The sequence below is a fragment of the Salmo trutta genome, chromosome 21 (genome assembly GCF_901001165.1).
Source record: "Salmo trutta chromosome 21, fSalTru1.1, whole genome shotgun sequence".
Classification (NCBI taxonomy): domain Eukaryota; kingdom Metazoa; phylum Chordata; class Actinopteri; order Salmoniformes; family Salmonidae; genus Salmo; species Salmo trutta.
This window is the reverse complement of record NC_042977.1, coordinates 40,525,473-40,547,691: the sequence shown is the minus strand read 5'-3', so window position 1 is coordinate 40,547,691 and position 22,219 is coordinate 40,525,473. Positions and strand designations below refer to the sequence as shown.

The 22,219-nt window shown below is 45.5% G+C and overlaps 1 protein-coding gene across 8 annotated transcripts in view; it reads right to left on the bottom strand.

The window, feature by feature from the left end:
- Positions 1–22,219, bottom strand: part of LOC115157436 (myomegalin) — a 117,044-nt gene that overhangs the window by 57,856 nt on the left and 36,969 nt on the right. For 5 of the 8 annotated variants that reach the window (XM_029705677.1, XM_029705682.1, XM_029705680.1 and 2 more), the window contains exon 1: positions 3,015–5,355. In XM_029705677.1, the coding sequence (XP_029561537.1) occupies positions 3,015–4,355 (1,341 nt within the window). In that variant the 5' untranslated portion in view covers positions 4,356–5,355. Of the gene's footprint in view, positions 1–3,014; positions 5,357–13,998; positions 14,053–16,324; positions 16,482–16,653; positions 16,809–16,972; positions 17,097–22,219 lie in introns of those variants that run through there. The other 3 variants (XM_029705684.1, XM_029705685.1, XM_029705683.1) reach the window with 2 other exon arrangements.

Sequence of the window (22,219 nt, the reverse complement as noted above, 5' to 3'; positions counted from 1 at the left end):
TACAGATGCTTACACATGCTTTCCAAATCACACAGAGCTGTTGAACCAAAGCACAATGTTTTAATGCTCAAATGTAGTGCTGACTTTCATTAACAAAGAAAGGTCTGTTCTTAAATGTTAATATATTTTTGAACATAAGATACCAGTTTGCCTTTGTCTTTTGCTGTAATATATTGAATACAGGGCTGCAGCTTTAAAAGTCTGTGAGGGGATGAAACTGCTTGATAATGGAGAGAAACTGGATTATCAACACAGTTCTTGTCTGTCAGCAGATTCCTGTAGCAGCCCCAAGGCAAATACCTGATATACTGGATATGCAAGTCATTTAATGAGGATATGGATACCAGTGGGGACTGGTGTCATGAGCTATACAGTGAGAGAAAAAAGTATTTGATCCGCTGCTGATTTTGTACGTTTACCCACTGGCAAAGAAATGATCGGTCTATAATTTTAATGGTCGGTTTATTTGAACAGTGAGAGACAGAATAACAACAAAAAAATCCAGAAAAACACATGTCAAAAATGTTATAAATTGATTTGCATTTTAATGAGGGAAATAAGTATTTGACCCCCTCTCAATCAGAAAGATTTCTGGCTCCCAGGTGTATTTTATACAGGTAATGAGCTGAGATAAGGAGCACACTCTTAAAGGGAGTACTCCTAATCTCAGCTTGTTGCCTGTATAAAAGACACCTGTCCACAGAAGCAATCAATCAATCAGATTCCAAACTCTCCACCATGGCCAAGACCAAAGAGCTCTCCAAGGATGTCAGGGACAAGATTGTAGACCTACACAAGGCTGGAATGGGCTACAAGACCATCGCCAAGCAGCTTGGTGAGAAGGTGACAACAGTTGGTGCGATTATTCGCAAATGGAAGAAACACAAAAGAACTGTCAATCTCCCTCGGCCTGGGGCTCCATGCAAGATCTCACCTCGTGGAGTTGCAATGATCATGAGAACAGTGAGGAATCAGCCCAGAACTACACGGGAGGATCCTGTGAATGATCTCAAGGCAGCTGGGACCATAGTCACCAAGAAAACAATTGGTAACACACTACGCCGTGAAGGACTGAAATCCTGCAGCGCCCGCAAGGTCCCCCTGCTCAAGAAAGCACATATACATGCCCGTCTGAAGTTTGCCAATGAACATCTGAATGATTCAGAGGACAACTGGGTGAAAGTGTTGTGGTCAGATGAGACCAAAATCAACTCGCCGTGTTTGGAGGAGGAGGAATGCTGCCTATGACCCCAAGAACACCATCCCCACCGTCAAACATGGAGGTGGAAACATTATGCTTTGGGGGTGTTTTTCTGCTAAGGGGACAGGACAACTTCACCGCATCAAAGTGACGATGGACGGGGCCATGTACCGTCAAATCTTGGGTGAGAACCTCCTTCCCTCAGCCAGGGCATTGAAAATGGGTCGTGGATGGGTATTCCAGCATGACAATGACCCAAAACACACGGCCAAGGCAACAAAGGAGTGGCTCAAGAAGAAGCACATTAAGGTCCTGGAGTGGCCTAGCCAGTCTCCAGACCTTAATACCATAGAAAATCTGTGGAGGGAGCTGAAGGTTCGAGTTGCCAAACGTCAGCCTCGAAACCTTAATGACTTGGAGAAGATCTGCAAAGAGGAGTGGGACAAAATCCCTCCTGAGATGTGTGCAAACCTGGTGGCCAACTACAAGAAACATATGACCTCTGTGATTGCCAACAAGGGTTTTGCTACCAAGTACTAAGTCATGTTTTGCAGAGGGGTCAAATACTTATTTCCCTCATTAAAATGCAAATCATTTTATAACATTTTTTACATGCGCTTTTCTGGATTCTTTTGTTGTTATTCTGTCTCTCACTGTTCAAATAAACCTACCATTACAATTATAGACTGATCATTTCTTTGTCAGTGGGCAAACGTACAAAATCAGCAGGGGATCAAATACTTTTTTCCCTCACTGTAGGAGGATGGGCTCATTTTAATGGCTGGAATAGTATTAATGGAACTGAGTTTCCATATGTTTAATTCCATTCCATTGATTCCATTCCAGCCATGACAATGAGCCCATCCTCCTATAGCTCCTCCCACCAGCCTCCTCTGATAGATAAACAGAACCTCATGTTCTACTTAAACATGTGATATCCGATACGGTTTCAAGTCCTAGTTTTGAACTACTGAATAAACACTTGTCTTATTATCCACTAATTTGGCGTACTATTTGACAGTGTTTTGTCTTACTATGTGTGAGCTTGTTGAAAAGCACGCTCAGGCCAAAATGACCGAAGCTACTGTGAAGATGACAGTACATTTTTAGCAGACTTCCAGAGCATTTAAGGTTGTGTTTTGTTCATCAACAGATTTTTGTTACCTAGTCGGCTCTGGGATTCGAACCAGCCACCTTTCAGTTAATAGCCCAACTAGCTAGGGCACCTGCCACCCCCCAGTATCATACCAGGTTTGTTAATGTGCCTCTGTGGTAGGCCTACTGTCTGACAACAACACACATTCATTAGTATGGTTGACTGGCCTGAGAGCTCTATGTGAAAATCCCACACTGCTTTAAAAACACACACACACACGCACACACACACACACACACACACACACACACACACACACACACACACAGATTTAAGTGCTACAGAGTGCACATCCTCTAATGTGCATCTTCTCTGGAGAGGGGGAAGGAGAGGTTTCGGTGATGGAGATGGACAGCTGGATTACCCAGCTAATTAGCTAGGAGCATGGAGAGAACGGGAATATTCTCACGGTTGGAAGCACTGCACTCTGTGCTGGATTCACAGACAACCAAGTAACCTCTTGGAATATTCTCTACATCTAACAGATGATTAAATATGCCACAAATACGATTTGTAGTTAAGTAAGTTATCCTATTGAAAGAAAAACACTCCTTCTGATTTTAGTAACTGGCAAGTTTGAGCAAAGACATAAAATGAGATTAGTGAGCCGATGTCCAGAGCTGGCTGGAGAGCTGCTGGAGAGCTGCTGTGGTATACCTGGTGGGGGCGTGGGGGAGGACACTCATGATACAGATCCTCCCACAGCTCCTCCATCTCAGCCAGGTCCAGACCCCCATCCATCTCACTGTTCAGCCTGATCAGAGGGGCCTCCACGTCGGGTACATGGCCATGGATCTCCCCCTCTCCATTCGGACCTCGATGCAGCAACCCCAAGGCTGGCTCATAGAAGCTAAGTCTGGAGCCTCCATCGCTGGGGCTCTGTCTGAGCAGCACAGGCAATCTGCTTCCCTTAGGGCTCTGGACGGGCCGGTACACACAGTGCTGGACCAGGCAGAGGGCCAGGGAGAGGTGGGATGCGGATCTCAGCGGGGTCACCAGGTCGTGCTCCTCAGACAGGGAGTCAGAGGACCGGTCATCCAGGGGGTCCCGGGGGTACCCTAGCCCCTCGGCCCCGTCTTGGATAGCAGACAGCCGGGTAGATTCTCCAGCTATGTCCAGGGAGTCTATGGAGGGGCTGGAGCTGGCTCGACCTGCCAGGGCCCGGTCACTGTCTGAAGCCCGGGACTGAAGCTTGGACCCAGGGACCAGTGTGAGCGAGGAGTGGGTCCCATCTGGCTCTTCCTCCCCTCCTCTACCTCTTTCTACTCCAATCACACTGGCCGAATACCTTGTTGATGGGCCACAGGAAATACTCCGTGCCAACTTCCTTGGTACTTTACACACAGCCTCGTAGTCCGAGTCCACGACTCGCCACGCTGTGCACCCTTGGCACTTCCTGCGCAAAGGCGTGACTGTCCCACAGCGCTGTGACCCCACAGCCGTCACCTCTGACCCTGGGCATTGAGGGCGATGCCCATGATGATGATGGTGGTGACCCTCGAACTCTAACCCCTCTTCAGCCCAGGACTCATACAGAGAGTACACCAAGTCCTCCTGGAGCAGAGCACAGTACTTAGCATGGGTCAGACCAGACATGTCCACCATACCTTCCCCCTGTACCCCTCCTCCCGTACCCCCAGGCCCGGTAATGACCCTTCCACCACCGCCCCCCTCCTCCCCGTTGGTCTTCCGGTAGAGGCCTTCGATGAGACCCCGTAGCCGATGTTTCTCCTGGAGCAGCCTCTGCAGCCGTTCGATGGACAGAGCCTCCACACGGGCAACGACCGTATCAAACCTATACATACGCTCCAGTATGAAGGCACACTTAGAGCAGGCGAATTCGCCGCGCCCGTCCCGGGTCAGCTCTCGCCCCAGGGCGTGGGACAGAAGCACTTGGAGGTTGAGTTTGGAGGCGGGGTGGAAGATCCACCGGCGTTGGTTACCGCAGAGCTCACGCGCGCAGATACGACACGCCTCCTTCATTCTGATGTCCAGCATTCCCCTCACACACTCAGACGGAGGCCAATCACCTTAGCTTGAAGACTTTAGTCTAATGGTGAAATAACCTTTGTTTTTAATGATAAAAACAAAGGTTCTGGCTGTTTACTGTCAAGTGTCCTATAAATAATAAATAACATTTGATTGATGGAGGTGAATGAGATGATGCTATTAGCTCCAATATGACTAACGCTCATCCATCAGAAGATTAACTTTAAAACTCTGTGTATAAAATCATTGAAGATGGGAATATATTGCATGTAACAGTCCTCTTTTTCTCTCTCTTCAGAAGATACATATATACCACTAAAACTTCATAAAAACAACAGATAGGCAGTCATTAAGGAAATACTAATATTGGCACTGGTAGCCTGCAGGGAAACGCACACAGCAGCAAGTAAAAGAGATGCTCACAAAATCCAATACTCTTGACATAAAGACTATTTTTATTTCATAACCCGACCAGCGTTGTTGCTTCAGTAGGACTATGAAGACCTTAGGTGATTTGTAATTGCATATTGCTTGAGCAGATGGCAGCCAGCAAGTATTCCAGTGTCCTTGGTCACCGATTCTGTTGCATTCCGTAATGGATATTCTGAAGCGATGGGTTAAAGTCCGAAAGGGAAAAATAAAGTCATTCTGGTGTCACGCGCCTTGCATATTCCATAAATACACAAACCACCAGACTTTTCGCTCCAGGTGACTTCATCTCGCGTTTACCAAAACAAGAGAAACACGCGCACGTTCCGCTGCATTACTTGGTTAGCTGTCATTGGGAGGCTCGCACTGTCAGGTAGATTATCACCGGTACGTTAGGCTACCGCGGTATCGCTTTAACCAAAGATCGTCACCGCGGATAATTGACACACCAAAACAATTCATTCGGTAGCGGCAATCAGGTCCTCCGCAATCCTTTGACATTCATTCATGATTTACAATGTCAACAGTGGAGATAGCTCACTTCAGCCCAGCGATCCTTTGGGCACACAATGATGTTGCAGCTTTGTAGCACTGGTTAGACCTGGCTGCAGGCACGGAGCGCACCATTTCATGCAATAGGGGTGCAAGATATCTAATCGTCTATATCAAGAGGTTAAAAAGTGTCCCTATCTGACATGATAATATACGTTTTACTTTCATATAAGGAGCTACATTTCGGTGAATTTTGTTAAAGATGTTGAATAAAACACCTTGACGATCTCTAGTGCTCCCCAGGATGCCCTCAGTTATTCTGGTCCACTCTACACTAAGCTTTATATTCGCTTCAGCGAACAGGTGAAATGCATATTACCGTGTAGTAACATGGTGACATTAGTGACGCTCTGAAATGTAAATGACTTTATATTCACAGTGTTTTGCATAAACTCTTGTAAGCCAGTAGAAATAATCTAAATGAAAACCAATAATAACATCCCTTTCTCTGCTTTGTTCATTACCACCAGGCTATTTTTGTGCTTTTATGGGGTCAATGCCAATTACTCAAACAGAACCACATACTCAGTCAGAATTTCATTTCGTAAATACATCATTTGATATCAATTTCAATGTGGAATTGATTGTATATTTAACAAAGCAAAAAAACATTTACTTTATTGGGTAGCATGTTTAGATAATACACACATACACATGCATGCACACACGCACACATGCACACACACACACACACACACACTCACACACAGCCCGAGGGTTGACTTGAACTAATTTCCACAGAACAGGCCAAGCAGGCTGCATAACCTTTCCTTCCTCATATTGAGCCTCTTCTATATGCAAATAAGATCTCATAAATACGCTTACAAGTAAATGCCATTAATGCATTGCAAAGCAGAGGGGATACATTTTACATAGATTTTCCTATTGTCAACCCATTTCAGTTGGTAGAGCATGGCTGCACTGCCACGGTTGTGGGTTCGATTCCCGGGGCCACCCATATGTAAAATGTATGCATGCATGAAATGTAAGTCGCTTTGGATAAAAGCGTCTGTTAAATGGCATATATTATTATATATTATCAGGCAAATGCTTCCATAATAGCGAAGGTGGATGGATCCGATGTTTACATTTATATTTTATATCTCGTACATTATTAATAGTTATGGGAAGAAACAAACATAAAGCTTTCCATTTATAGAGTCCAGATCTGGCATGTATGACATGATTGTATGAGTGAAGATACACTGTAACGGTAGTGTCTCTAGAACTCAACAGATCTCAACAGATGGGCTGGCCACGGCTCTCATAGTGCTGCTTGCTGTTGAGTGTAACAACAATGTGCTTCTATTCTACTCTATACACTTAGGGCCAGGAGTCGTTCCTGTCTGACCACATGTCCTGACCAGGGAGAACTCTGGACTCTAGTTATAGCATATAGTCATGTGGTCAAGAATAATTATTGTATTGCATTGTATTCTATTATATTGTATTGTATTCTAGAACTGTATATCACAGGAGGCCCAGGCTCCAACACCTTCAACCAGGCGCCTGTCTGTGAGAAATAGATTACAACACAAGGCTATCCATTACAGTTAGTCATCAGGAAGAGTGATTTAAAGCAGAGAGGGAAACACAGTGACACAATAGGACAAGAGGGCCATAAAACCGGTTACTACGACTACATATGCTACAAGAACAGAACAAAGAGAAGGCACTAGTGGTGCAGTATCCACCGGCACTGGTGGATGTGGGACTGCTATTGTAGCCTGTGCTGTGAATGGAGGGGTGTAGACTGATATGTTGAAATATGAAGGTAAACCGGTTTTGCTAGAAACATGAGGGAACATGAGAGACGCTGCCGCATATAAATTAACTTACTGACAATAAATTAACTTACTGACAAGGGCAACCCAATGACATTGAAACATCACATTTGGCTACAACATTTAAAATATGGTTTGGCTGTGTGAATAAATGAGCTGTACAAAACCACATTATCCAGAATGCTTTAGGCTCATAGGTTTCCACAGTGACCAGTGACTGTGTATCCCTGAGGGTGTGCACACAGACAGTCATGCACTCACACTGTGACTGCACATATCAGCTTCGATTCTCAAAATAGCATGCTGCCTCAGAACAGAATGTTACAAATGGCCACTAGGTCCAAGTCTCTCTTGGAAAAGGGATGGGTTAAACAAAATGGATAGGTTACCAAAATGGATGGTTTAAACCAAAAGGGATGGTTTAAACCAGGTATTCCCAAACTGGGTTACGCGCAATGCCGTCGGGGGTACGACAAATAAAAATGTGATTCACATTTAACAAAAACTAAATAATAATAATATTTAGAAAAAAGATAAATCATTTCTTCACATATTCAAACAGTACATTTATATTTTCCAACGGGGCTATACATTTAGGTGAGGTTTTTTTCTCACCTGAGTAGCCTCGTTTCACTGCCAAAAATAAAATGTGACCATCTAGTGTTCAGCGAAATAACAACATGTCAAATACAGGTAGCCTAGTCAAATAATGAACATCCAGTCACGTTAACCGTTACTCTCTCGCGGGAAACCTTCACTCTTGCGCAGACATTTCGAAATGAAACATGACAATTTGAAACATAAGCCAGGGGAGTTTTTTGGGTGAGAATAAAAACGTCTTTCGAGTAGTAAGACATGTATAAAAGCAACAGATACCATTAATAAGAAGGGGCTAGAAGCGTCTTATATTGTGAGCTATCGAGTGGCTAGGACAGGCAAGCCCCATACTATTGTGGAGGACTTAATTCTTCCTGCTGCCGCGGATATGGCTGGGTCAATGCTGGGAGAAAAAGCCAAATAAACTATACAGACAATGTCTTCATCAAACAACTGTTTCACAACGCATCAGTGACATGGCAGGAGATGTTTCGACAATTACTGCTTCGCATACAAGCCAGTGAATTATATGTGTTACAGCTGGATGAGTAAACAGACGTGGCGGGTCTGGCACAGCTCCTGGTATATGTCCGTTACGTTTATGGGGGGTCAATTAAGGAAGACATCCTCTTCTGCAAACCACTGGAAACCAGGACAACATGAGAGGATATTTTTAAAGTACTGGACAGCTTTATGACATCAAATGGACTTTGGTGGTCGAGATGTGTTGGTATCTGTACTGATGGCTCAAAAGCCATGACAGGGAGACATAGTGGAGTGGTAACGCGCATGCAAGCAGTTGCCCCCGACACCACTTGGGTCCACTGCAGCATCCACCGAGAGGCTCTTGCTGCCAAGGGAATGCCTGACAGCTTGAAAGATGTTTTGGACACTACAGTGAAAATTGTTAACTTTGTTAAAGCAAGGCCCCTGAACTCTCGTGTATTTTCTGCATTATGCAGTGATATGGGCAGCGACGATGTAACGCTTTTACAACATACAGAAGTGCGCTGGTTATCAAGGGGCAAAGTATTTACATGTTTTTTTTTAATTGAGAGAAAAGCTTAAAGTTTTCTTTAATGAACATAATTTTCACTTGTCTGACCGCTTGCATGATGACGAGTTTCTCACACGACTGGCCTATCTGGGTGATGTTTTTTCTCGCCTGAATGATCTGAATCTAAGATTACAGGGACTCCCCGCAACTATATTCAATGTGCGGGACAAAACTGAGGCTATGATTAAGAAGTTGGAGCTCTTTTCTGTCTGCATTAACAAGGACAACACACAGGTCTTTCCATCATTGTATGATTTTTTGTGTGCAAATGAACTCAAGCTTACGGACAATGTCAAATGTGATATAGCGAAGCACCTGAGTGAGCTGGGTGCGCAATTACGCAGGTACTTTCCCGAAACGGACGACACAAACAACTGGCTCGTTATCCCTTTCATGCCCTGCCTCCAGTCCACTTACCGATATCTGAACAAGAGAGACTCATCAAAATTGCAACAAGCAGTTCTGTGAAATTTTAACTTAATCAGAAGCCACAGCCAGATTTCTGGATAGGGCTGCGCTCATAGATTTCTTGCCTTGGCAAATCGCGTTAAGACACTGATGCCCTTTGAAACCACATTATTTGTGCCCTGGTCCTATAAGAGCTCTTTGTCACTTCCCATGAGCCGGGTTGTGACAAAAACTCACACTCATTCTTATGTTTAATAAATGTATTGTATAGTGTGTGTGTGTGGCATGCTTACAATGATGGCAAGAAACAACATTTGAGAGTGTGCTGACCCTGGTGCTAGAGGGGGTACGCAGCTGGAGGTTGACTGATTGAAGGGGTACAGGACTATAAAAAGTTTGGGAACAACTGATTTTAACAAAAAGGGATGGGTTACCCCAGAAGGGATTGGTTAAACCAAAAAAGCTTGGTTAAACCAAAATGGATGGGTTAAACCAAAGGGATGGATTAAACCAAAAGGGATGGGTTAAACCAGAAGGGATAGGTTACCAAAAGGGATGGGTTATTTGTGCGGCAGGTACCCTAGTGGTTAGAGCGTTGGACCAGTAACCGAAAGGTTGCTAGATTGAATCCCCGAGTTGACAAGGTAAAAATCTGCTGCTCTGCCCCTGAACAAGGCAGTTAACCCACTGTTCCTAGGCTGTCATTATAAATAAGAATTTGTTCTTAAATGACTTGCCTAGTAAAATAAAAAATTAAAAGGGATTGGTTAACCCAAAAGGGACTGGTTAAACCAAATTGACGTCTTGGTTTATTTAAAGTCAAGGGTAATAATACATGATTCGTAACAAAAACCTGTATGTGATTGTGCTAATATTTACTATGCTTCATTTTCAAACCCATGTAGGCTTCATTACCTTACCATATGATGGTGTATGGCAGCCATTTTCTCTGAGGGCAGAGCTGACCTTGTATGTCCTAGGTCAGCTCCTCACTAATGCCTGATTATGGGTGGCTTATAATTACAGTCTGGGGTTAGTTGGGGGTCCTTGATTAAGTTTGTTGAGGATTTGGGGTTTAAAATGACAGTCTGCGGGTAGTTGGGGGTCCTTGATTAAATTTGTTGAGGATTTGGGGTTTAAAATGAGGACTGTTTCAGTACTCTCCAGCAGAGTCCACTGCTAAATCAGATAGTGCCTTCAAACTCCTCTTTAAGCATAGACTGCAATCAAGCAAGCGAGAGATAGAAATAACAAATCACCACACATAGACATTTTATTAAAAAATATATAACTTTTACTCCTTGTGGCGGGCCGGGAGCCTGCAGGCTGACCTCTGTCGACAGGTGTTTCCTCCTCCGACACATTGGTGCGGCTGGCTTCCGGGTTAAGTGGGCGAGTGTTAAGAAGTGCGGTTTGGCGGGTCATGTTTCGGAGGACGCATGACTCGACCTTCACCCCCCGAGCCCGTTGGGGAGTTGCAGCGATGAGACAAGATCGAAATTGGGGAGAAAAAGGATGTAAAATATTAGCATAAATGTAGCATGAATAGCATCCGCTGCCACCCACAGCACATTTCTTTCATAACATTTCTCCCTCATGGATGGCCTGCCATTTAGATTGATCTCATTGGCTATGGTGTCTGGAGAACCAATTAGAAGCTAGGTGTCTTAGACAACACAACTTGATATCTGTGTGTGTCAGAGTTGGCACCAGAAGGTCAGCGTGACCTATTGACAACCTCGCTGAAACACGAGCCACTTAAATGCGCACCAACACACATCCTTGCATGCACACTCACTGACATACATGGATACAGACACTTGCAAGCCTTCTGTGTTGAATACAGTCGTGCTCTGTTGTGTACACAGATATTGAACATGTTGACAGACAGGTGAACATTCTTTCTACCCTTACTATCAGGTGTAACTGCACGGCCAGAAAATAATGATATTTAGTTATGTTTCTGTCATTAATGGGGCAAATAAATCCAAAGTTCGATGTACGCCATTCCATTGCCTATGCCCTGCATCCGTTTTCCACCTTCAAAGACTCCTCCTCCTCAGTCTTCTATAGAAACTGACATGGATTAGAGTAACAGTGATCCATTCAGCCTTAGTTACAGCTGGCAGAGGCCCTGGGCAATGGGACAACATCACTGTGTGAAATCTGAGCTGAGATCAGCCGTGATAGGCACATTTGCATCCTAGAGCCAAGCTGATTTACAAGGTAAAATGCCTTGCACCTTGGGGATTTGGCTCCTTCATGAGAAACTCATACAACAACAAATATGTGAAGGATTCAAAGCTGCCACCAAATGACAAGAACCAAGAGCCTTGGGAGTCTCAGTGAGACAGGATCAAAGGAAGAATAATGGATATGACCAGAGCCATGCATCTAGAGAGTTGAGACATCTTGCAATGTTGAATATTGTTCTAATTCTAGACAGTGACATAGCAATGTTTAAATATTCCCAGTGTAATGTTAATGGCGCTCTAACGTGGCTGCCATAGAATGTTGTAGTGACATGTGAATGCATCATAATGCAGAAACCTCATTGGCCCAACTCTCTAAATACATGGCTCTGGTAACGACTACCTATAGATAATGACTAATATGTGGTAATGACTGAGAAGAGATAATGACTGTCGATTAGCAAAACTAACAAGTGACGATGATTAGCGAAACACTCTTGATCAAAATGACAGGATACACACACACTGTACTGCGGCTTTCTTTCAACTGTATGTGAAGTATAGTGACACTTTAAATATAGTTTGATTTCATATCATTTGACACACAGCAGCGCATCTATTTCTATTATCTAACCCCGCTCCAGTCAACACACACGCATACTGTATATACCTGCATACTGTATATACCTGCATACTGTATATACCTGTTTACTGTATACCTGCATACTGTAGATACCTGTTTACTGTATACCTGTTTACTCTGTATATCTGCATACTGTAGATACCTGTTTACTGTATATACCTGCTTACTGTATATACCTGCATACTGTATATACCTGCATACTGTATATACCTGTTTACTCTGTATATCTGCATACTGTAGATACCTGTTTACTGTATATACCTGCTTACTTTGTATACCTGCATACTGTATATACCTGTTTACTCTGTATATCTACATACTGTAGATACCTGTTTACTGTATATACCTGCTTACTGTATATACCTGCATACTGTATATACATGTTTACTGTATAACTGCATACTGTATATACCTGCATACTGTAGATACCTTCATACTACATATACATGCATACTGTCTATACCTGTTTACTGTATACCTGCATACTGTAGATACCTGCATACTGTAGATACCTGCATACTATAGATACCTGCATACTGTGTATATCTGTTTACTGTATATACTGTACCTGCATACTGCATATGCCTGCATACTGTATATACCTGTTACTGTATATACCTGTTACTGTATATACCTGTTTACTGTATACCTGCATACTGTATATACCTGCATACTGTATATACCTGTTTTCCTGTTATTTGTGTAATGTGAGAAGCTCCCCTCTAAGAATGTGACTGATGAGAATAGAGAATGTGGGCGGACTATTCATAAATTCATCACATGATTTGTTTACCACAGACTAAAATAACCCAGGCCCGCTCCCTTCAGGGCCGACAGCTCCCAACACAATACTGGCATTGTCACGTCCTGACCAGTAAAAGGGGTTATTTGTCATTGTAGTTTGGTCAGGGCGTGGCAGGGGGTGTTTGTTTTGTGTGTTTCGGTGTTTTTGGGTTTAGGTTCTATTTTCTCTATTTCTATGTTTATATCTAGTTTTCTATTTCTATTTTGGGTTTTTGGCAATGGCCTCCAATTAGAGGCAGCTGGTTGTCGTTGTCTCTAATTGGAGGCCATATTTAGTTGTGTTTGTTTCACTTGTATTTTGTCGGTTGTTTTCCTGTATAGCCTGTGTTGCCTTACAGAACTGGTTTGTTTATTTTGTTTAAGTGTTTCTTTATATAAATTAAGAAGATGAGCACTTTACCCGCTGCGCCTTGGTCCAATCCTTACGACGCCCATGACAGGCATTAACAGGCATAGAGACACTAACACAGACTGGTCTAGGAACGGTTTATTACTCAGCTCTAGCAGCTGCTATATACTAAGATGTTATATGATATGGTAACTATGGGTAATGTATGATGTTTATGTTGAATTCAATACAATGGTGTTTCAATTAACCACAAAGAAACCCTAATTATATTAGAAAGTAGTTTATATGTGACTACAATTTGATAATGTATTTTTCCTTAGATAGTGACCACCGACCACATATTCTGTAGCTCATGATGTTACCACTCTGTACGTGGCTGTCTGGTTTAAGAGGTGCTTTGTGTTTGTACTTCAGTAGGGGTCAAGCTCCACCAACACCTTAGAGTGGGATCTGGTTAAAGTGGGTACTGACTCAACAGTAGTGTCTGCACCTCAAAGTGCAGACTCGTTAATCAACTTACTACAGAACTCAAAGCTGATAGTGATTATGCAATATCAAAGATGGAATCCGCAGTAGGGGGACAGAGCGCCACTGGCCGCCCCATCACCTTTGTTATTGTTTCTGTTGCTGAGCTGAGGAGCGCCGCACAGCATGGTGAAACAAATTCCAGTACATATTGTGCTCATCTATCGTGCGTGCGATGATGTCAGAGGGGGGAAAACTGTGTTGGTTGTTTTCAATAACTTCTTTGTTGTTGTAATATCACAAATGGACAGTTTCACCATTAAGGATCCCAGCTTCAAGTGAGTTTCTGTGTTCACTTCAGGATTCACTCACCTGCATCTCCTGCTCAATGCGTAGTCTCTCTCTGCCCAGCTCCTCCTGGTAGAACTGTAGGGGAGAGAAACAGGGGCCGTAGAACGTTGGGTGTGTGTACGTGTGTGTACGTGTGTGTACGTGTGTGTGTGTGTGTGTGTGTGTGTGTGTGTGCGTGTGTGCGTGTGTTTGAGTAATGGTGATATCAGTCCAACAGAGCGTAATTAATATCTCCTTCTCAGAAAATCTGTACAACAGCTGTAGTGATGATCAGATCATTCAGAGAGTAGCAGAGTACACGGCGTTCTGTTGACAGTCGTCCAACAAAAAGCATCACACTACCACCCTGCCTGCTGCCACAACAACACAACTTAACACAACACACTACACAACTGGTAGATTGAACACGACTAGTTGCATGGGTTACAGAAGGCTACAGTAAATACAAATGGAATGGATTGATTCTGAAACAGATTAAAGTGTTAAAGGTAGACTTAGCGAAATGACGTTGCAACAAGCAGCACCACAGGTAGACTAGTGGTTAGAGTGTAGGGGCGGCAGGTAGACTAGTGGTTAGAGTGTAGGGGCGGCAGGTAGACTAGTGGTTAGAGTGTAGGGGCGGTAGGTAGACTAGTGGTTAGAGTGTAGGGGCGGCAGGTAGACTAGTGGTTAGAGTGTAGGGGCGGCAGGTAGACTAGTGGTTAGAGTGTAGGGGCGGCAGGTAGACTAGTGGTTAGAGTGTAGGGGCGGCAGGTAGACTAGTGGTTAGAGCGTTGGACTAGTAACTGAAAGGTTGCAAGATTAAATCCCCAAGCTGACAATGTAAAACATCTGTTGTTCTGCCCCTGAACAAGGTAGTTAACCCACTGTTCCTAGGCTGTCATTGAAAATCAGAATTTGTTCTTAACTGACTTGCCTAGTTAAATAAAATATATTGAGATCCATCACTTGACTCAGTCACACACAGTGTTGTGGTGCACAGGTTTGTTCTGCACTGTTCACAATGTGGTAGCCAGGGCTTTGAGCTTCACTCGTCATTCCCCTTAGGTGTTGTGGAAATTGACCACATGGAATTCCTCAATCAAAACAAAATAAGATTTGGACAACTGAAAGGATATAGATGTTTTTTTATTTTTTATGTTTTCCTGGTGAATATGTTTTGAAACCTTTACTAACCTAAGAAGAGTGGTCTGTGGGTTTAAACACACACATATGGTGTGTTGCTATGTGTTTCTTGACAGGAGTGTTTACGTGTGTGTTGCTATGCGTTTCTTGACAGGAGTGTTTACGTGTTTGTTGCTATGTGTTTCTTGACAGGAGTGTTTACGTGTGTTGCTATGTGTTTCTTGACAGGAGTGTTTACGTGTGTGTTGCTATGTGTTTCTTGACAGGAGTGTTTATGTGTGTGTTGCTATGTGTTTCTTGACAGGAGTGTTTATGTGTGTGTTGCTATGTGTTTCTTGACAGGAGTGTTTACGTGTGTGTTGCTATGCGTTTCTTGACAGGAGTCTTTACGTGTGTGTTGCTATGCGTTTCTTGACAGGAGTGTTTACGTGTGTGTTGCTATGTGTTTCTTGACAGTAGTGTTTATGTGTGTGTTGCTATGTGTTTCTTGACAGGAGTGTTTATGTGTGTGTTGCTATGTGTTTCTTGACAGGAGTGTTTATGTGTGTGTTGCTATGTGTTTCTTGACAGGAGTGTTTATGTGTGTGTTGCTATGTGTTTCTTGACAGGAGTGTTTATGTGTGTGTTGCTATGTGTTTCTTGACAGGAGTGTTTATGTGTGTGTTGCTATGTGTTTCTTGACAGGAGTGTTTACGTGTGTGTTGCTATGCGTTTCTTGACAGGAGTGTTTACGTGTGTGTTGCTATGCGTTTCTTGACAGGAGTGTTTACGTGTGTGTTGCGTGTGTTACGTAGCTATAACAGGTGTGCTTCCACATTTTGACATCGTGTTTCCGCGTTTCCATGTGGTTCCATCTTTGGGGACGGGGGAGATATGGATGAAGAAGGACTGGGTGAGGAGGGGGAGGTGTTGAAAAGCATGTTAGCTATAGCTAAAGGAGGGGTGAGGAGGGTTGAGGACGGGTGAGGAAGGGTTGAGCTATGTCTAATGAGTGAGTGAGGAATGGGTGAGATTAGGGTGAGAGATGGGTGAGGTGTCCCAGAAACCCTGTGTATGAAGCTTTTCACTTGCTAATACAGGCCTGTACACACTACAGGAACTCAGTCAGTCAAATACATACAATACATGAATACAATAACACAATAAATTATTGAACCATTGACCCCAAGGCAGACACTACAAATGCACTTTTCCTCATACGTGTAACAGGGATGATATATACCTCTGCATCCCTCTCTTTCTGCAGCAGGGAGGAGGAGAGGTCCACTACCTGTCCCTCCAGCTCTCCCACCTTCAGGGCCAGGACGCTCTTCTGTCCACTCAGCTCAGTGATCAGAGCCTCCTTACAGCGCAGAGCACAGGTCAGCTCCTCGACCACCCTACAGGAGGAGAAGGAGAGGAGAGAGAGAGAGGTCAGTACCATAGATACGTGGGCTAAATTTGGACTTGTAGGAGTCCTAGGCTTTCCTCCATGAGTGTGAAGGTGTGTAATTACAGCTTTTAGGTCACTGGTTCAAATCTGGCTCGAATGACCATATACCGTGTGTGTACCTGTCTCTGTTGGTGTGTGATGAGGGGTGGTGAGATGTGGTCTGGGTGCTCTCCTCCTCCTCTGGGCTGTCCTTCATGTCCTCCAAGAGGGTCTGGGAGCTCGACCTAGCCAGGGAGGCCATCCTCCCAGCCTCACATCGCGCTAGCTCGGCCTCCTGGAGGAAACACATGAAAAGGTCTGGATATCAGTCTGTGTTTAAAGGTCTGGATATCAGTCTGTGTTTAAAGCTGATCTAATAATAGAACAACTAATTTCATCTCAACAAAGAACACAACCAACTTTAGCAGTTTGTGTGTGTGGGTGTGCACGTGTGTGTACCTCCTGCAGGAGTTGTATCTTGGTCTCCAGCAACTCCTGCATGTGGTCGATCTCCTGCTGTCTCTCCTCACATCGTCTCTGTAGCTCTGCCTCATTGTGACTGGACAGGCTCTCAGCTGTTGACCTATCAGAAAAGAGGAGAGAGAAAGGGAACATTGTGATTGGTCAGGCTATCTGCTATCATCATATTAAAAGAGAGGAAAAAAGAGCGATACTTGTGATTGGTCTGGCTCTATTCTGTTGTCCTATCAGGGAGTGGACATTAGATGGAACATCATGTTAAGTGTCTATCAATAACTACCAACAGTCATCCACATACACTCATAACACTGTGTTGCTTGTTATTGCGCCATCGGTGCAGGGCAGACCAGTGGTGTCAGTCCTGGGTCGTTTTAGGGTTGTAGTGTGGTCAGGATTAAGACAGGATATGAAGTCATATGAAGTATCCGTGCTATAACTCATGGGATACCCTACACCTCCCAGCTACAAATAGAGACCAGTCACACACCCAGAGTGGAAACTTTTATTGTGTTCACATTTAGTTCTGTGAGAGCGCCCTGAAAACATCACGCAGACACAGGCTGGAATTTGGTCAAACTCGCCATAGCTATCAATAAGCATTCAGAGTCTTTGTTTACAAACTACTGTCTTCGCACACACACACATGGTATTGTGTGAACTGGAGCATCAACCTGTGAGGGAAGTCTACTGCTTGTAGTCGTACACCCTCTGACTGTGTGTGTGTGTGTGTGTGTTTGGTTTTATTATCCTCGTGGTGACCATAAGTCCTCACAAGGACAATTCCCCAGTCCCCACAAGTGAAAAAGCTATTTTATTTTATGGGTTAGGTTTAGGGTTAGAATTAGGATGAGAATTAGGGTTAGGTTTAGGGTTAGGAGTTAAGGTTTGGTTAGGAGTTTGAGGTTAAGGTCAGGGTCATGTTTAGGGTTAGGGGTTAGGGAAAATAGGTTTTTGAATGGGAATCAATTGTTTGGTCCCCACAAGGAGAGTAAAACAAATGTGTGTGTGTGTGTGTGTGCGTCTGCGCCTTTAAGTATCTGTTTTACTGAGTCACTCAATGACGCCATTCCAGAATTCCTGCTGTGGATCCCAAAATGGCACACGCCTTCCTGTCTCCTTGGGGTGTCTGTTCTATTCCTCCTTCTCCTCCTATCATCTATTCTCCTCCTCCTCTCCTCTGCATTCCTCTGTTTTTAACTCAGACCATCTGACCATGGCAGACAGCAATTAAGATTATTATTAACCAGACTGTGTAATGTTACTGCTGGGTGGATGGATGTTACTGCTGGGTGGATGGATGTTACTGCTGGGTGGATGGATGTTACTGCTGGGTGGATGGATGTTACTGCTGGGTGGATGGATGTTACTGCTGGGTGGATGGATATTACTGCTGGGTGGATGGATATTACTGCTGGGTGGATATTACTGCTGGGTGGATGGATATTACTGCTGGGTGGATGGATGTTACTGCTGGGTGGATGGATGTTACTGCTGGGTGGATAGATGCTACTGCTGGGTGGATGGATGCTACTGCTGGGTGGATGGATGTTACTGCTGGGTGGATGGATGCTACTGCTGGGTGGATGGATGCTACTGCTGAGTGGATGGATGGATAGTACTGCTGGGTGGATGGATGCTACTGCTGGGTGGATGGATGCTACTGCTGGGTGGATGGATGCTACTGCTGGGTGGATGGATGCTACTGCTGGGTGGATAGATGCTACTGCTGGGTGGATGGATGCTACTGCTGGGTGGATGGATGCTACTGCTGGGTGGATGGATGGATGTTACTGCTGGGTGGATGGATGCTACTGCTCGGTGGATGGTTGTTACTGCTGGGTGGATGGATGTTACTGCTGGGTAGATGGATGGATGTTACTGCTGGGTGGATGGATGGATGTTACTGCTCGGTGGATGGATGCTACTGCTGGGTGGATGGATGCTACTGCTGGGTGGATGGATGCTACTGCTGGGTGGATGGATGCTACTGCTGGGTGGATGGATGGATATTACTGCTGGGTGGATGGATGATACTGCTGGGTGGATGGATGCTACTGCTGGGTGGATGGATGTTACTGCTGGGTGGATGGATGGATGTTACTGCTGGGTGGATGGATGGATGTTACTGCTGGGTGGATGGATGCTACTGCTGGGTGGATGGATGTTACTGCTGGGTGGATGGATGCTACTGCTGGGTGGATGGATGCTACTGCTGGGTGGATGGATGCTACTGCTGAGTGGATGGATGGATGTTACTGCTGGGTAGATGAATATTACTGCTGGGTGGATGGATGCTACTGCTGGGTGGATGGATGCTACAGCTGGGTGGATGGATGGATGTTACTGCTGGGTGGATGGATGGATGTTACTGCTGGGTGGATGGATGGATGTTACTGCTGGGTGGATGGATGTTACTGCTGGGTGGATGGATGCTACTGCTGGGTAGATAGATGCTACTGCTACTGCTGGGTGGATGGATGCTACTGCTGGGTGGATGGAAATTACTGCTGGGTGGATAGATGCTACTGCTGGGTGAATGGATGTTACTGCTGGGTGGATGGATGTTACTGCTGGGTGGATGGATGTTACTGCTCGGTGGATGGATGCTACTGCTGGGTGGATGGATGTTACTGCTCGGTGGATGGATGTTACTGCTGGGTGGATGGATGTTACTGCTGGGTGAATGGATGTTACTGCTGGGTGGATGGATGTTACAGTTCGGTGGATGGATGTTACTGCTGGGTGGATGGATGTTACTGCTCGGTGGATGGATGTTACTGCTGGGTGAATAGATGTTACTGCTGGGTGGATGGATGTTACTGCTGGGTGGATGGATATTACTGCTGGGTGGATGGATATTACTGCTGGGTGGATGGATGTTACTGCTCGGTGGATGGATGTTACTGCTGGGTGGATGGATATTACTGCTCGGTGGATGGATGTTACTGCTGGGTGGATGGATGTTACTGCTGGGTGAATAGATGTTACTGCTGGGTGGATGGATGTTACTGCTGGGTGGATGGATGTTACTGCTGGGTGGATAGATGTTACTGTTCGGTGGATGGATGCTACTGCTGGGTGGATGGATGCTACTGCTGGGTGGATGGATGCTACTGCTGGGTGGATGGATGGATGTTACTGCTGGGTGGATGGATGGATGTTACTGCTGGGTGGATGGATGCTACTGCTCGGTGGATGGTTGTTACTGCTGGGTGGATGGATGTTACTGCTGGGTGGATGGATGGATGTTACTGCTGGGTGGATGGATGGATGTTACTGCTCGGTGGATGGATGTTACTGCTGGGTGGATGGATGCTACTGCTGGGTGGATGGATGCTACTGCTGGGTGGATGGATGGATGTTACTGCTCGGTGGATAGATGCTACTGCTGGGTGGATGGATGCTACTGCTGGGTGGGTGGATGGATGCTACTGCTGGGTGGGTGGATGGATGCTACTGCTGGGTGGATGGATGCTACTGCTGGGTGGATGAATATTACTGCTGGGTGGATGGATGTTACTGCTGGGTGGATGGATATTACTGCTGGGTGGATGGATATTACTGCTGGGTGGATGGATATTACTGCTGGGTGGATGGATGTTACTGCTGGGTGGATGGATGTTACTGCTGGGTGGATGGATGCTACTGCTGGGTGGATGGATGCTACTGCTGGGTGGATGGATGCTACTGCTGGGTGGATGGATGTTACTGCTGGGTGGATGGATGTTACTGCTGGGTGGATGGATGCTACTGCTGGGTGGATGGATGCTACTGCTGAGTGGATGGATGGATAGTACTGCTGGGTGGATGGATGCTACTGCTGGGTGGATGGATGCTACTGCTGGGTGGATGGATGCTACTGCTGGGTGGATGGATGGATATTACTGCTGGGTGGATGGATGCTACTGCTGGGTGGATGGATGCTACTGCTGGGTGGATGGATGCTACTGCTGGGTGGATGGATGGATATTACTGCTGGGTGGATGGATGGATGTTACTGCTGGGTGGATGGATGGATGTTACTGCTGGGTGGATGGATGGATGTTACTGCTGGGTGGATGGATGCTACTGCTGGGTGGATGGATGCTATTGCTGGGTGGATGGATGTTACTGCTGGGTGGATGGATGCTACTGCTGAGTGGATGGATGGATGTTACTGCTGGGTAGATGAATATTACTGCTGGGTGGATGGATGCTACTGCTGGGTGGATGGATGCTACTGCTGGGTGGATGGATGGATGTTACTGCTGGGTGGATGGATGGATGTTACTGCTGGGTGGATGGATGGATGTTACTGCTGGGTGGATGGATGTTACTGCTGGGTGGATGGATGCTACTGCTGGGTGGATGGATGCTACTGCTGGGTGGATGGATGCTACTGCTGGGTGGATAGATGCTACTGCTACTGCTGGGTGGATGGATGTTACTGCTCGGTGGATGGATGCTACTGCTGGGTGGATGGTTGTTACTGCTGGGTGGATGGATGTTACTGCTGGGTGGATGGAAATTACTGCTGGGTGGATAGATGCTACTGCTGGGTGAATGGATGTTACTGCTGGGTGGATGGATGGATGTTACTGCTGGATGGATGGATGTTACTGCTGGGTGGATGGATGTTACTGCTCGGTGGATGGATGCTACTGCTGGGTGGATGGATGTTACTGCTCGGTGGATGGATGTTACTGCTGGGTGGATGGATGTTACTGCTGGGTGAATGGATGTTACTGCTGGGTGGATGGATGTTACTGTTCGGTGGATGGATGTTACTGCTGGGTGGATGGATGTTACTGCTCGGTGGATGGATGTTACTGCTGGGTGAATAGATGTTACTGCTGGGTGGATGGATGTTACTGCTGGGTGGATGGATGCTACTGCTGGGTGAATAGATGTTACTGCTGGGTGGATGGATGTTACTGCTGGGTGGATGGATGTTACTGCTGGGTGGATAGATGTTACTGTTCGGTGGATGGATGCTACTGCTGGGTGGATGGATGCTACTGCTGGGTGGATGGATGCTACTGCTGGGTGGATGGATGCTACTGCTGGGTGGATGGATGGATGTTACTGCTCGGTGGATGGTTGTTACTGCTGGGTGGATGGATGTTACTGCTGGGTGGATGGATGCTACTGCTGGGTGGATGGATGGATGTTACTGCTCGGTGGATGGATGTTACTGCTGGGTGGATGGATGCTACTGCTGGGTGGATGGATGCTACTGCTGGGTGG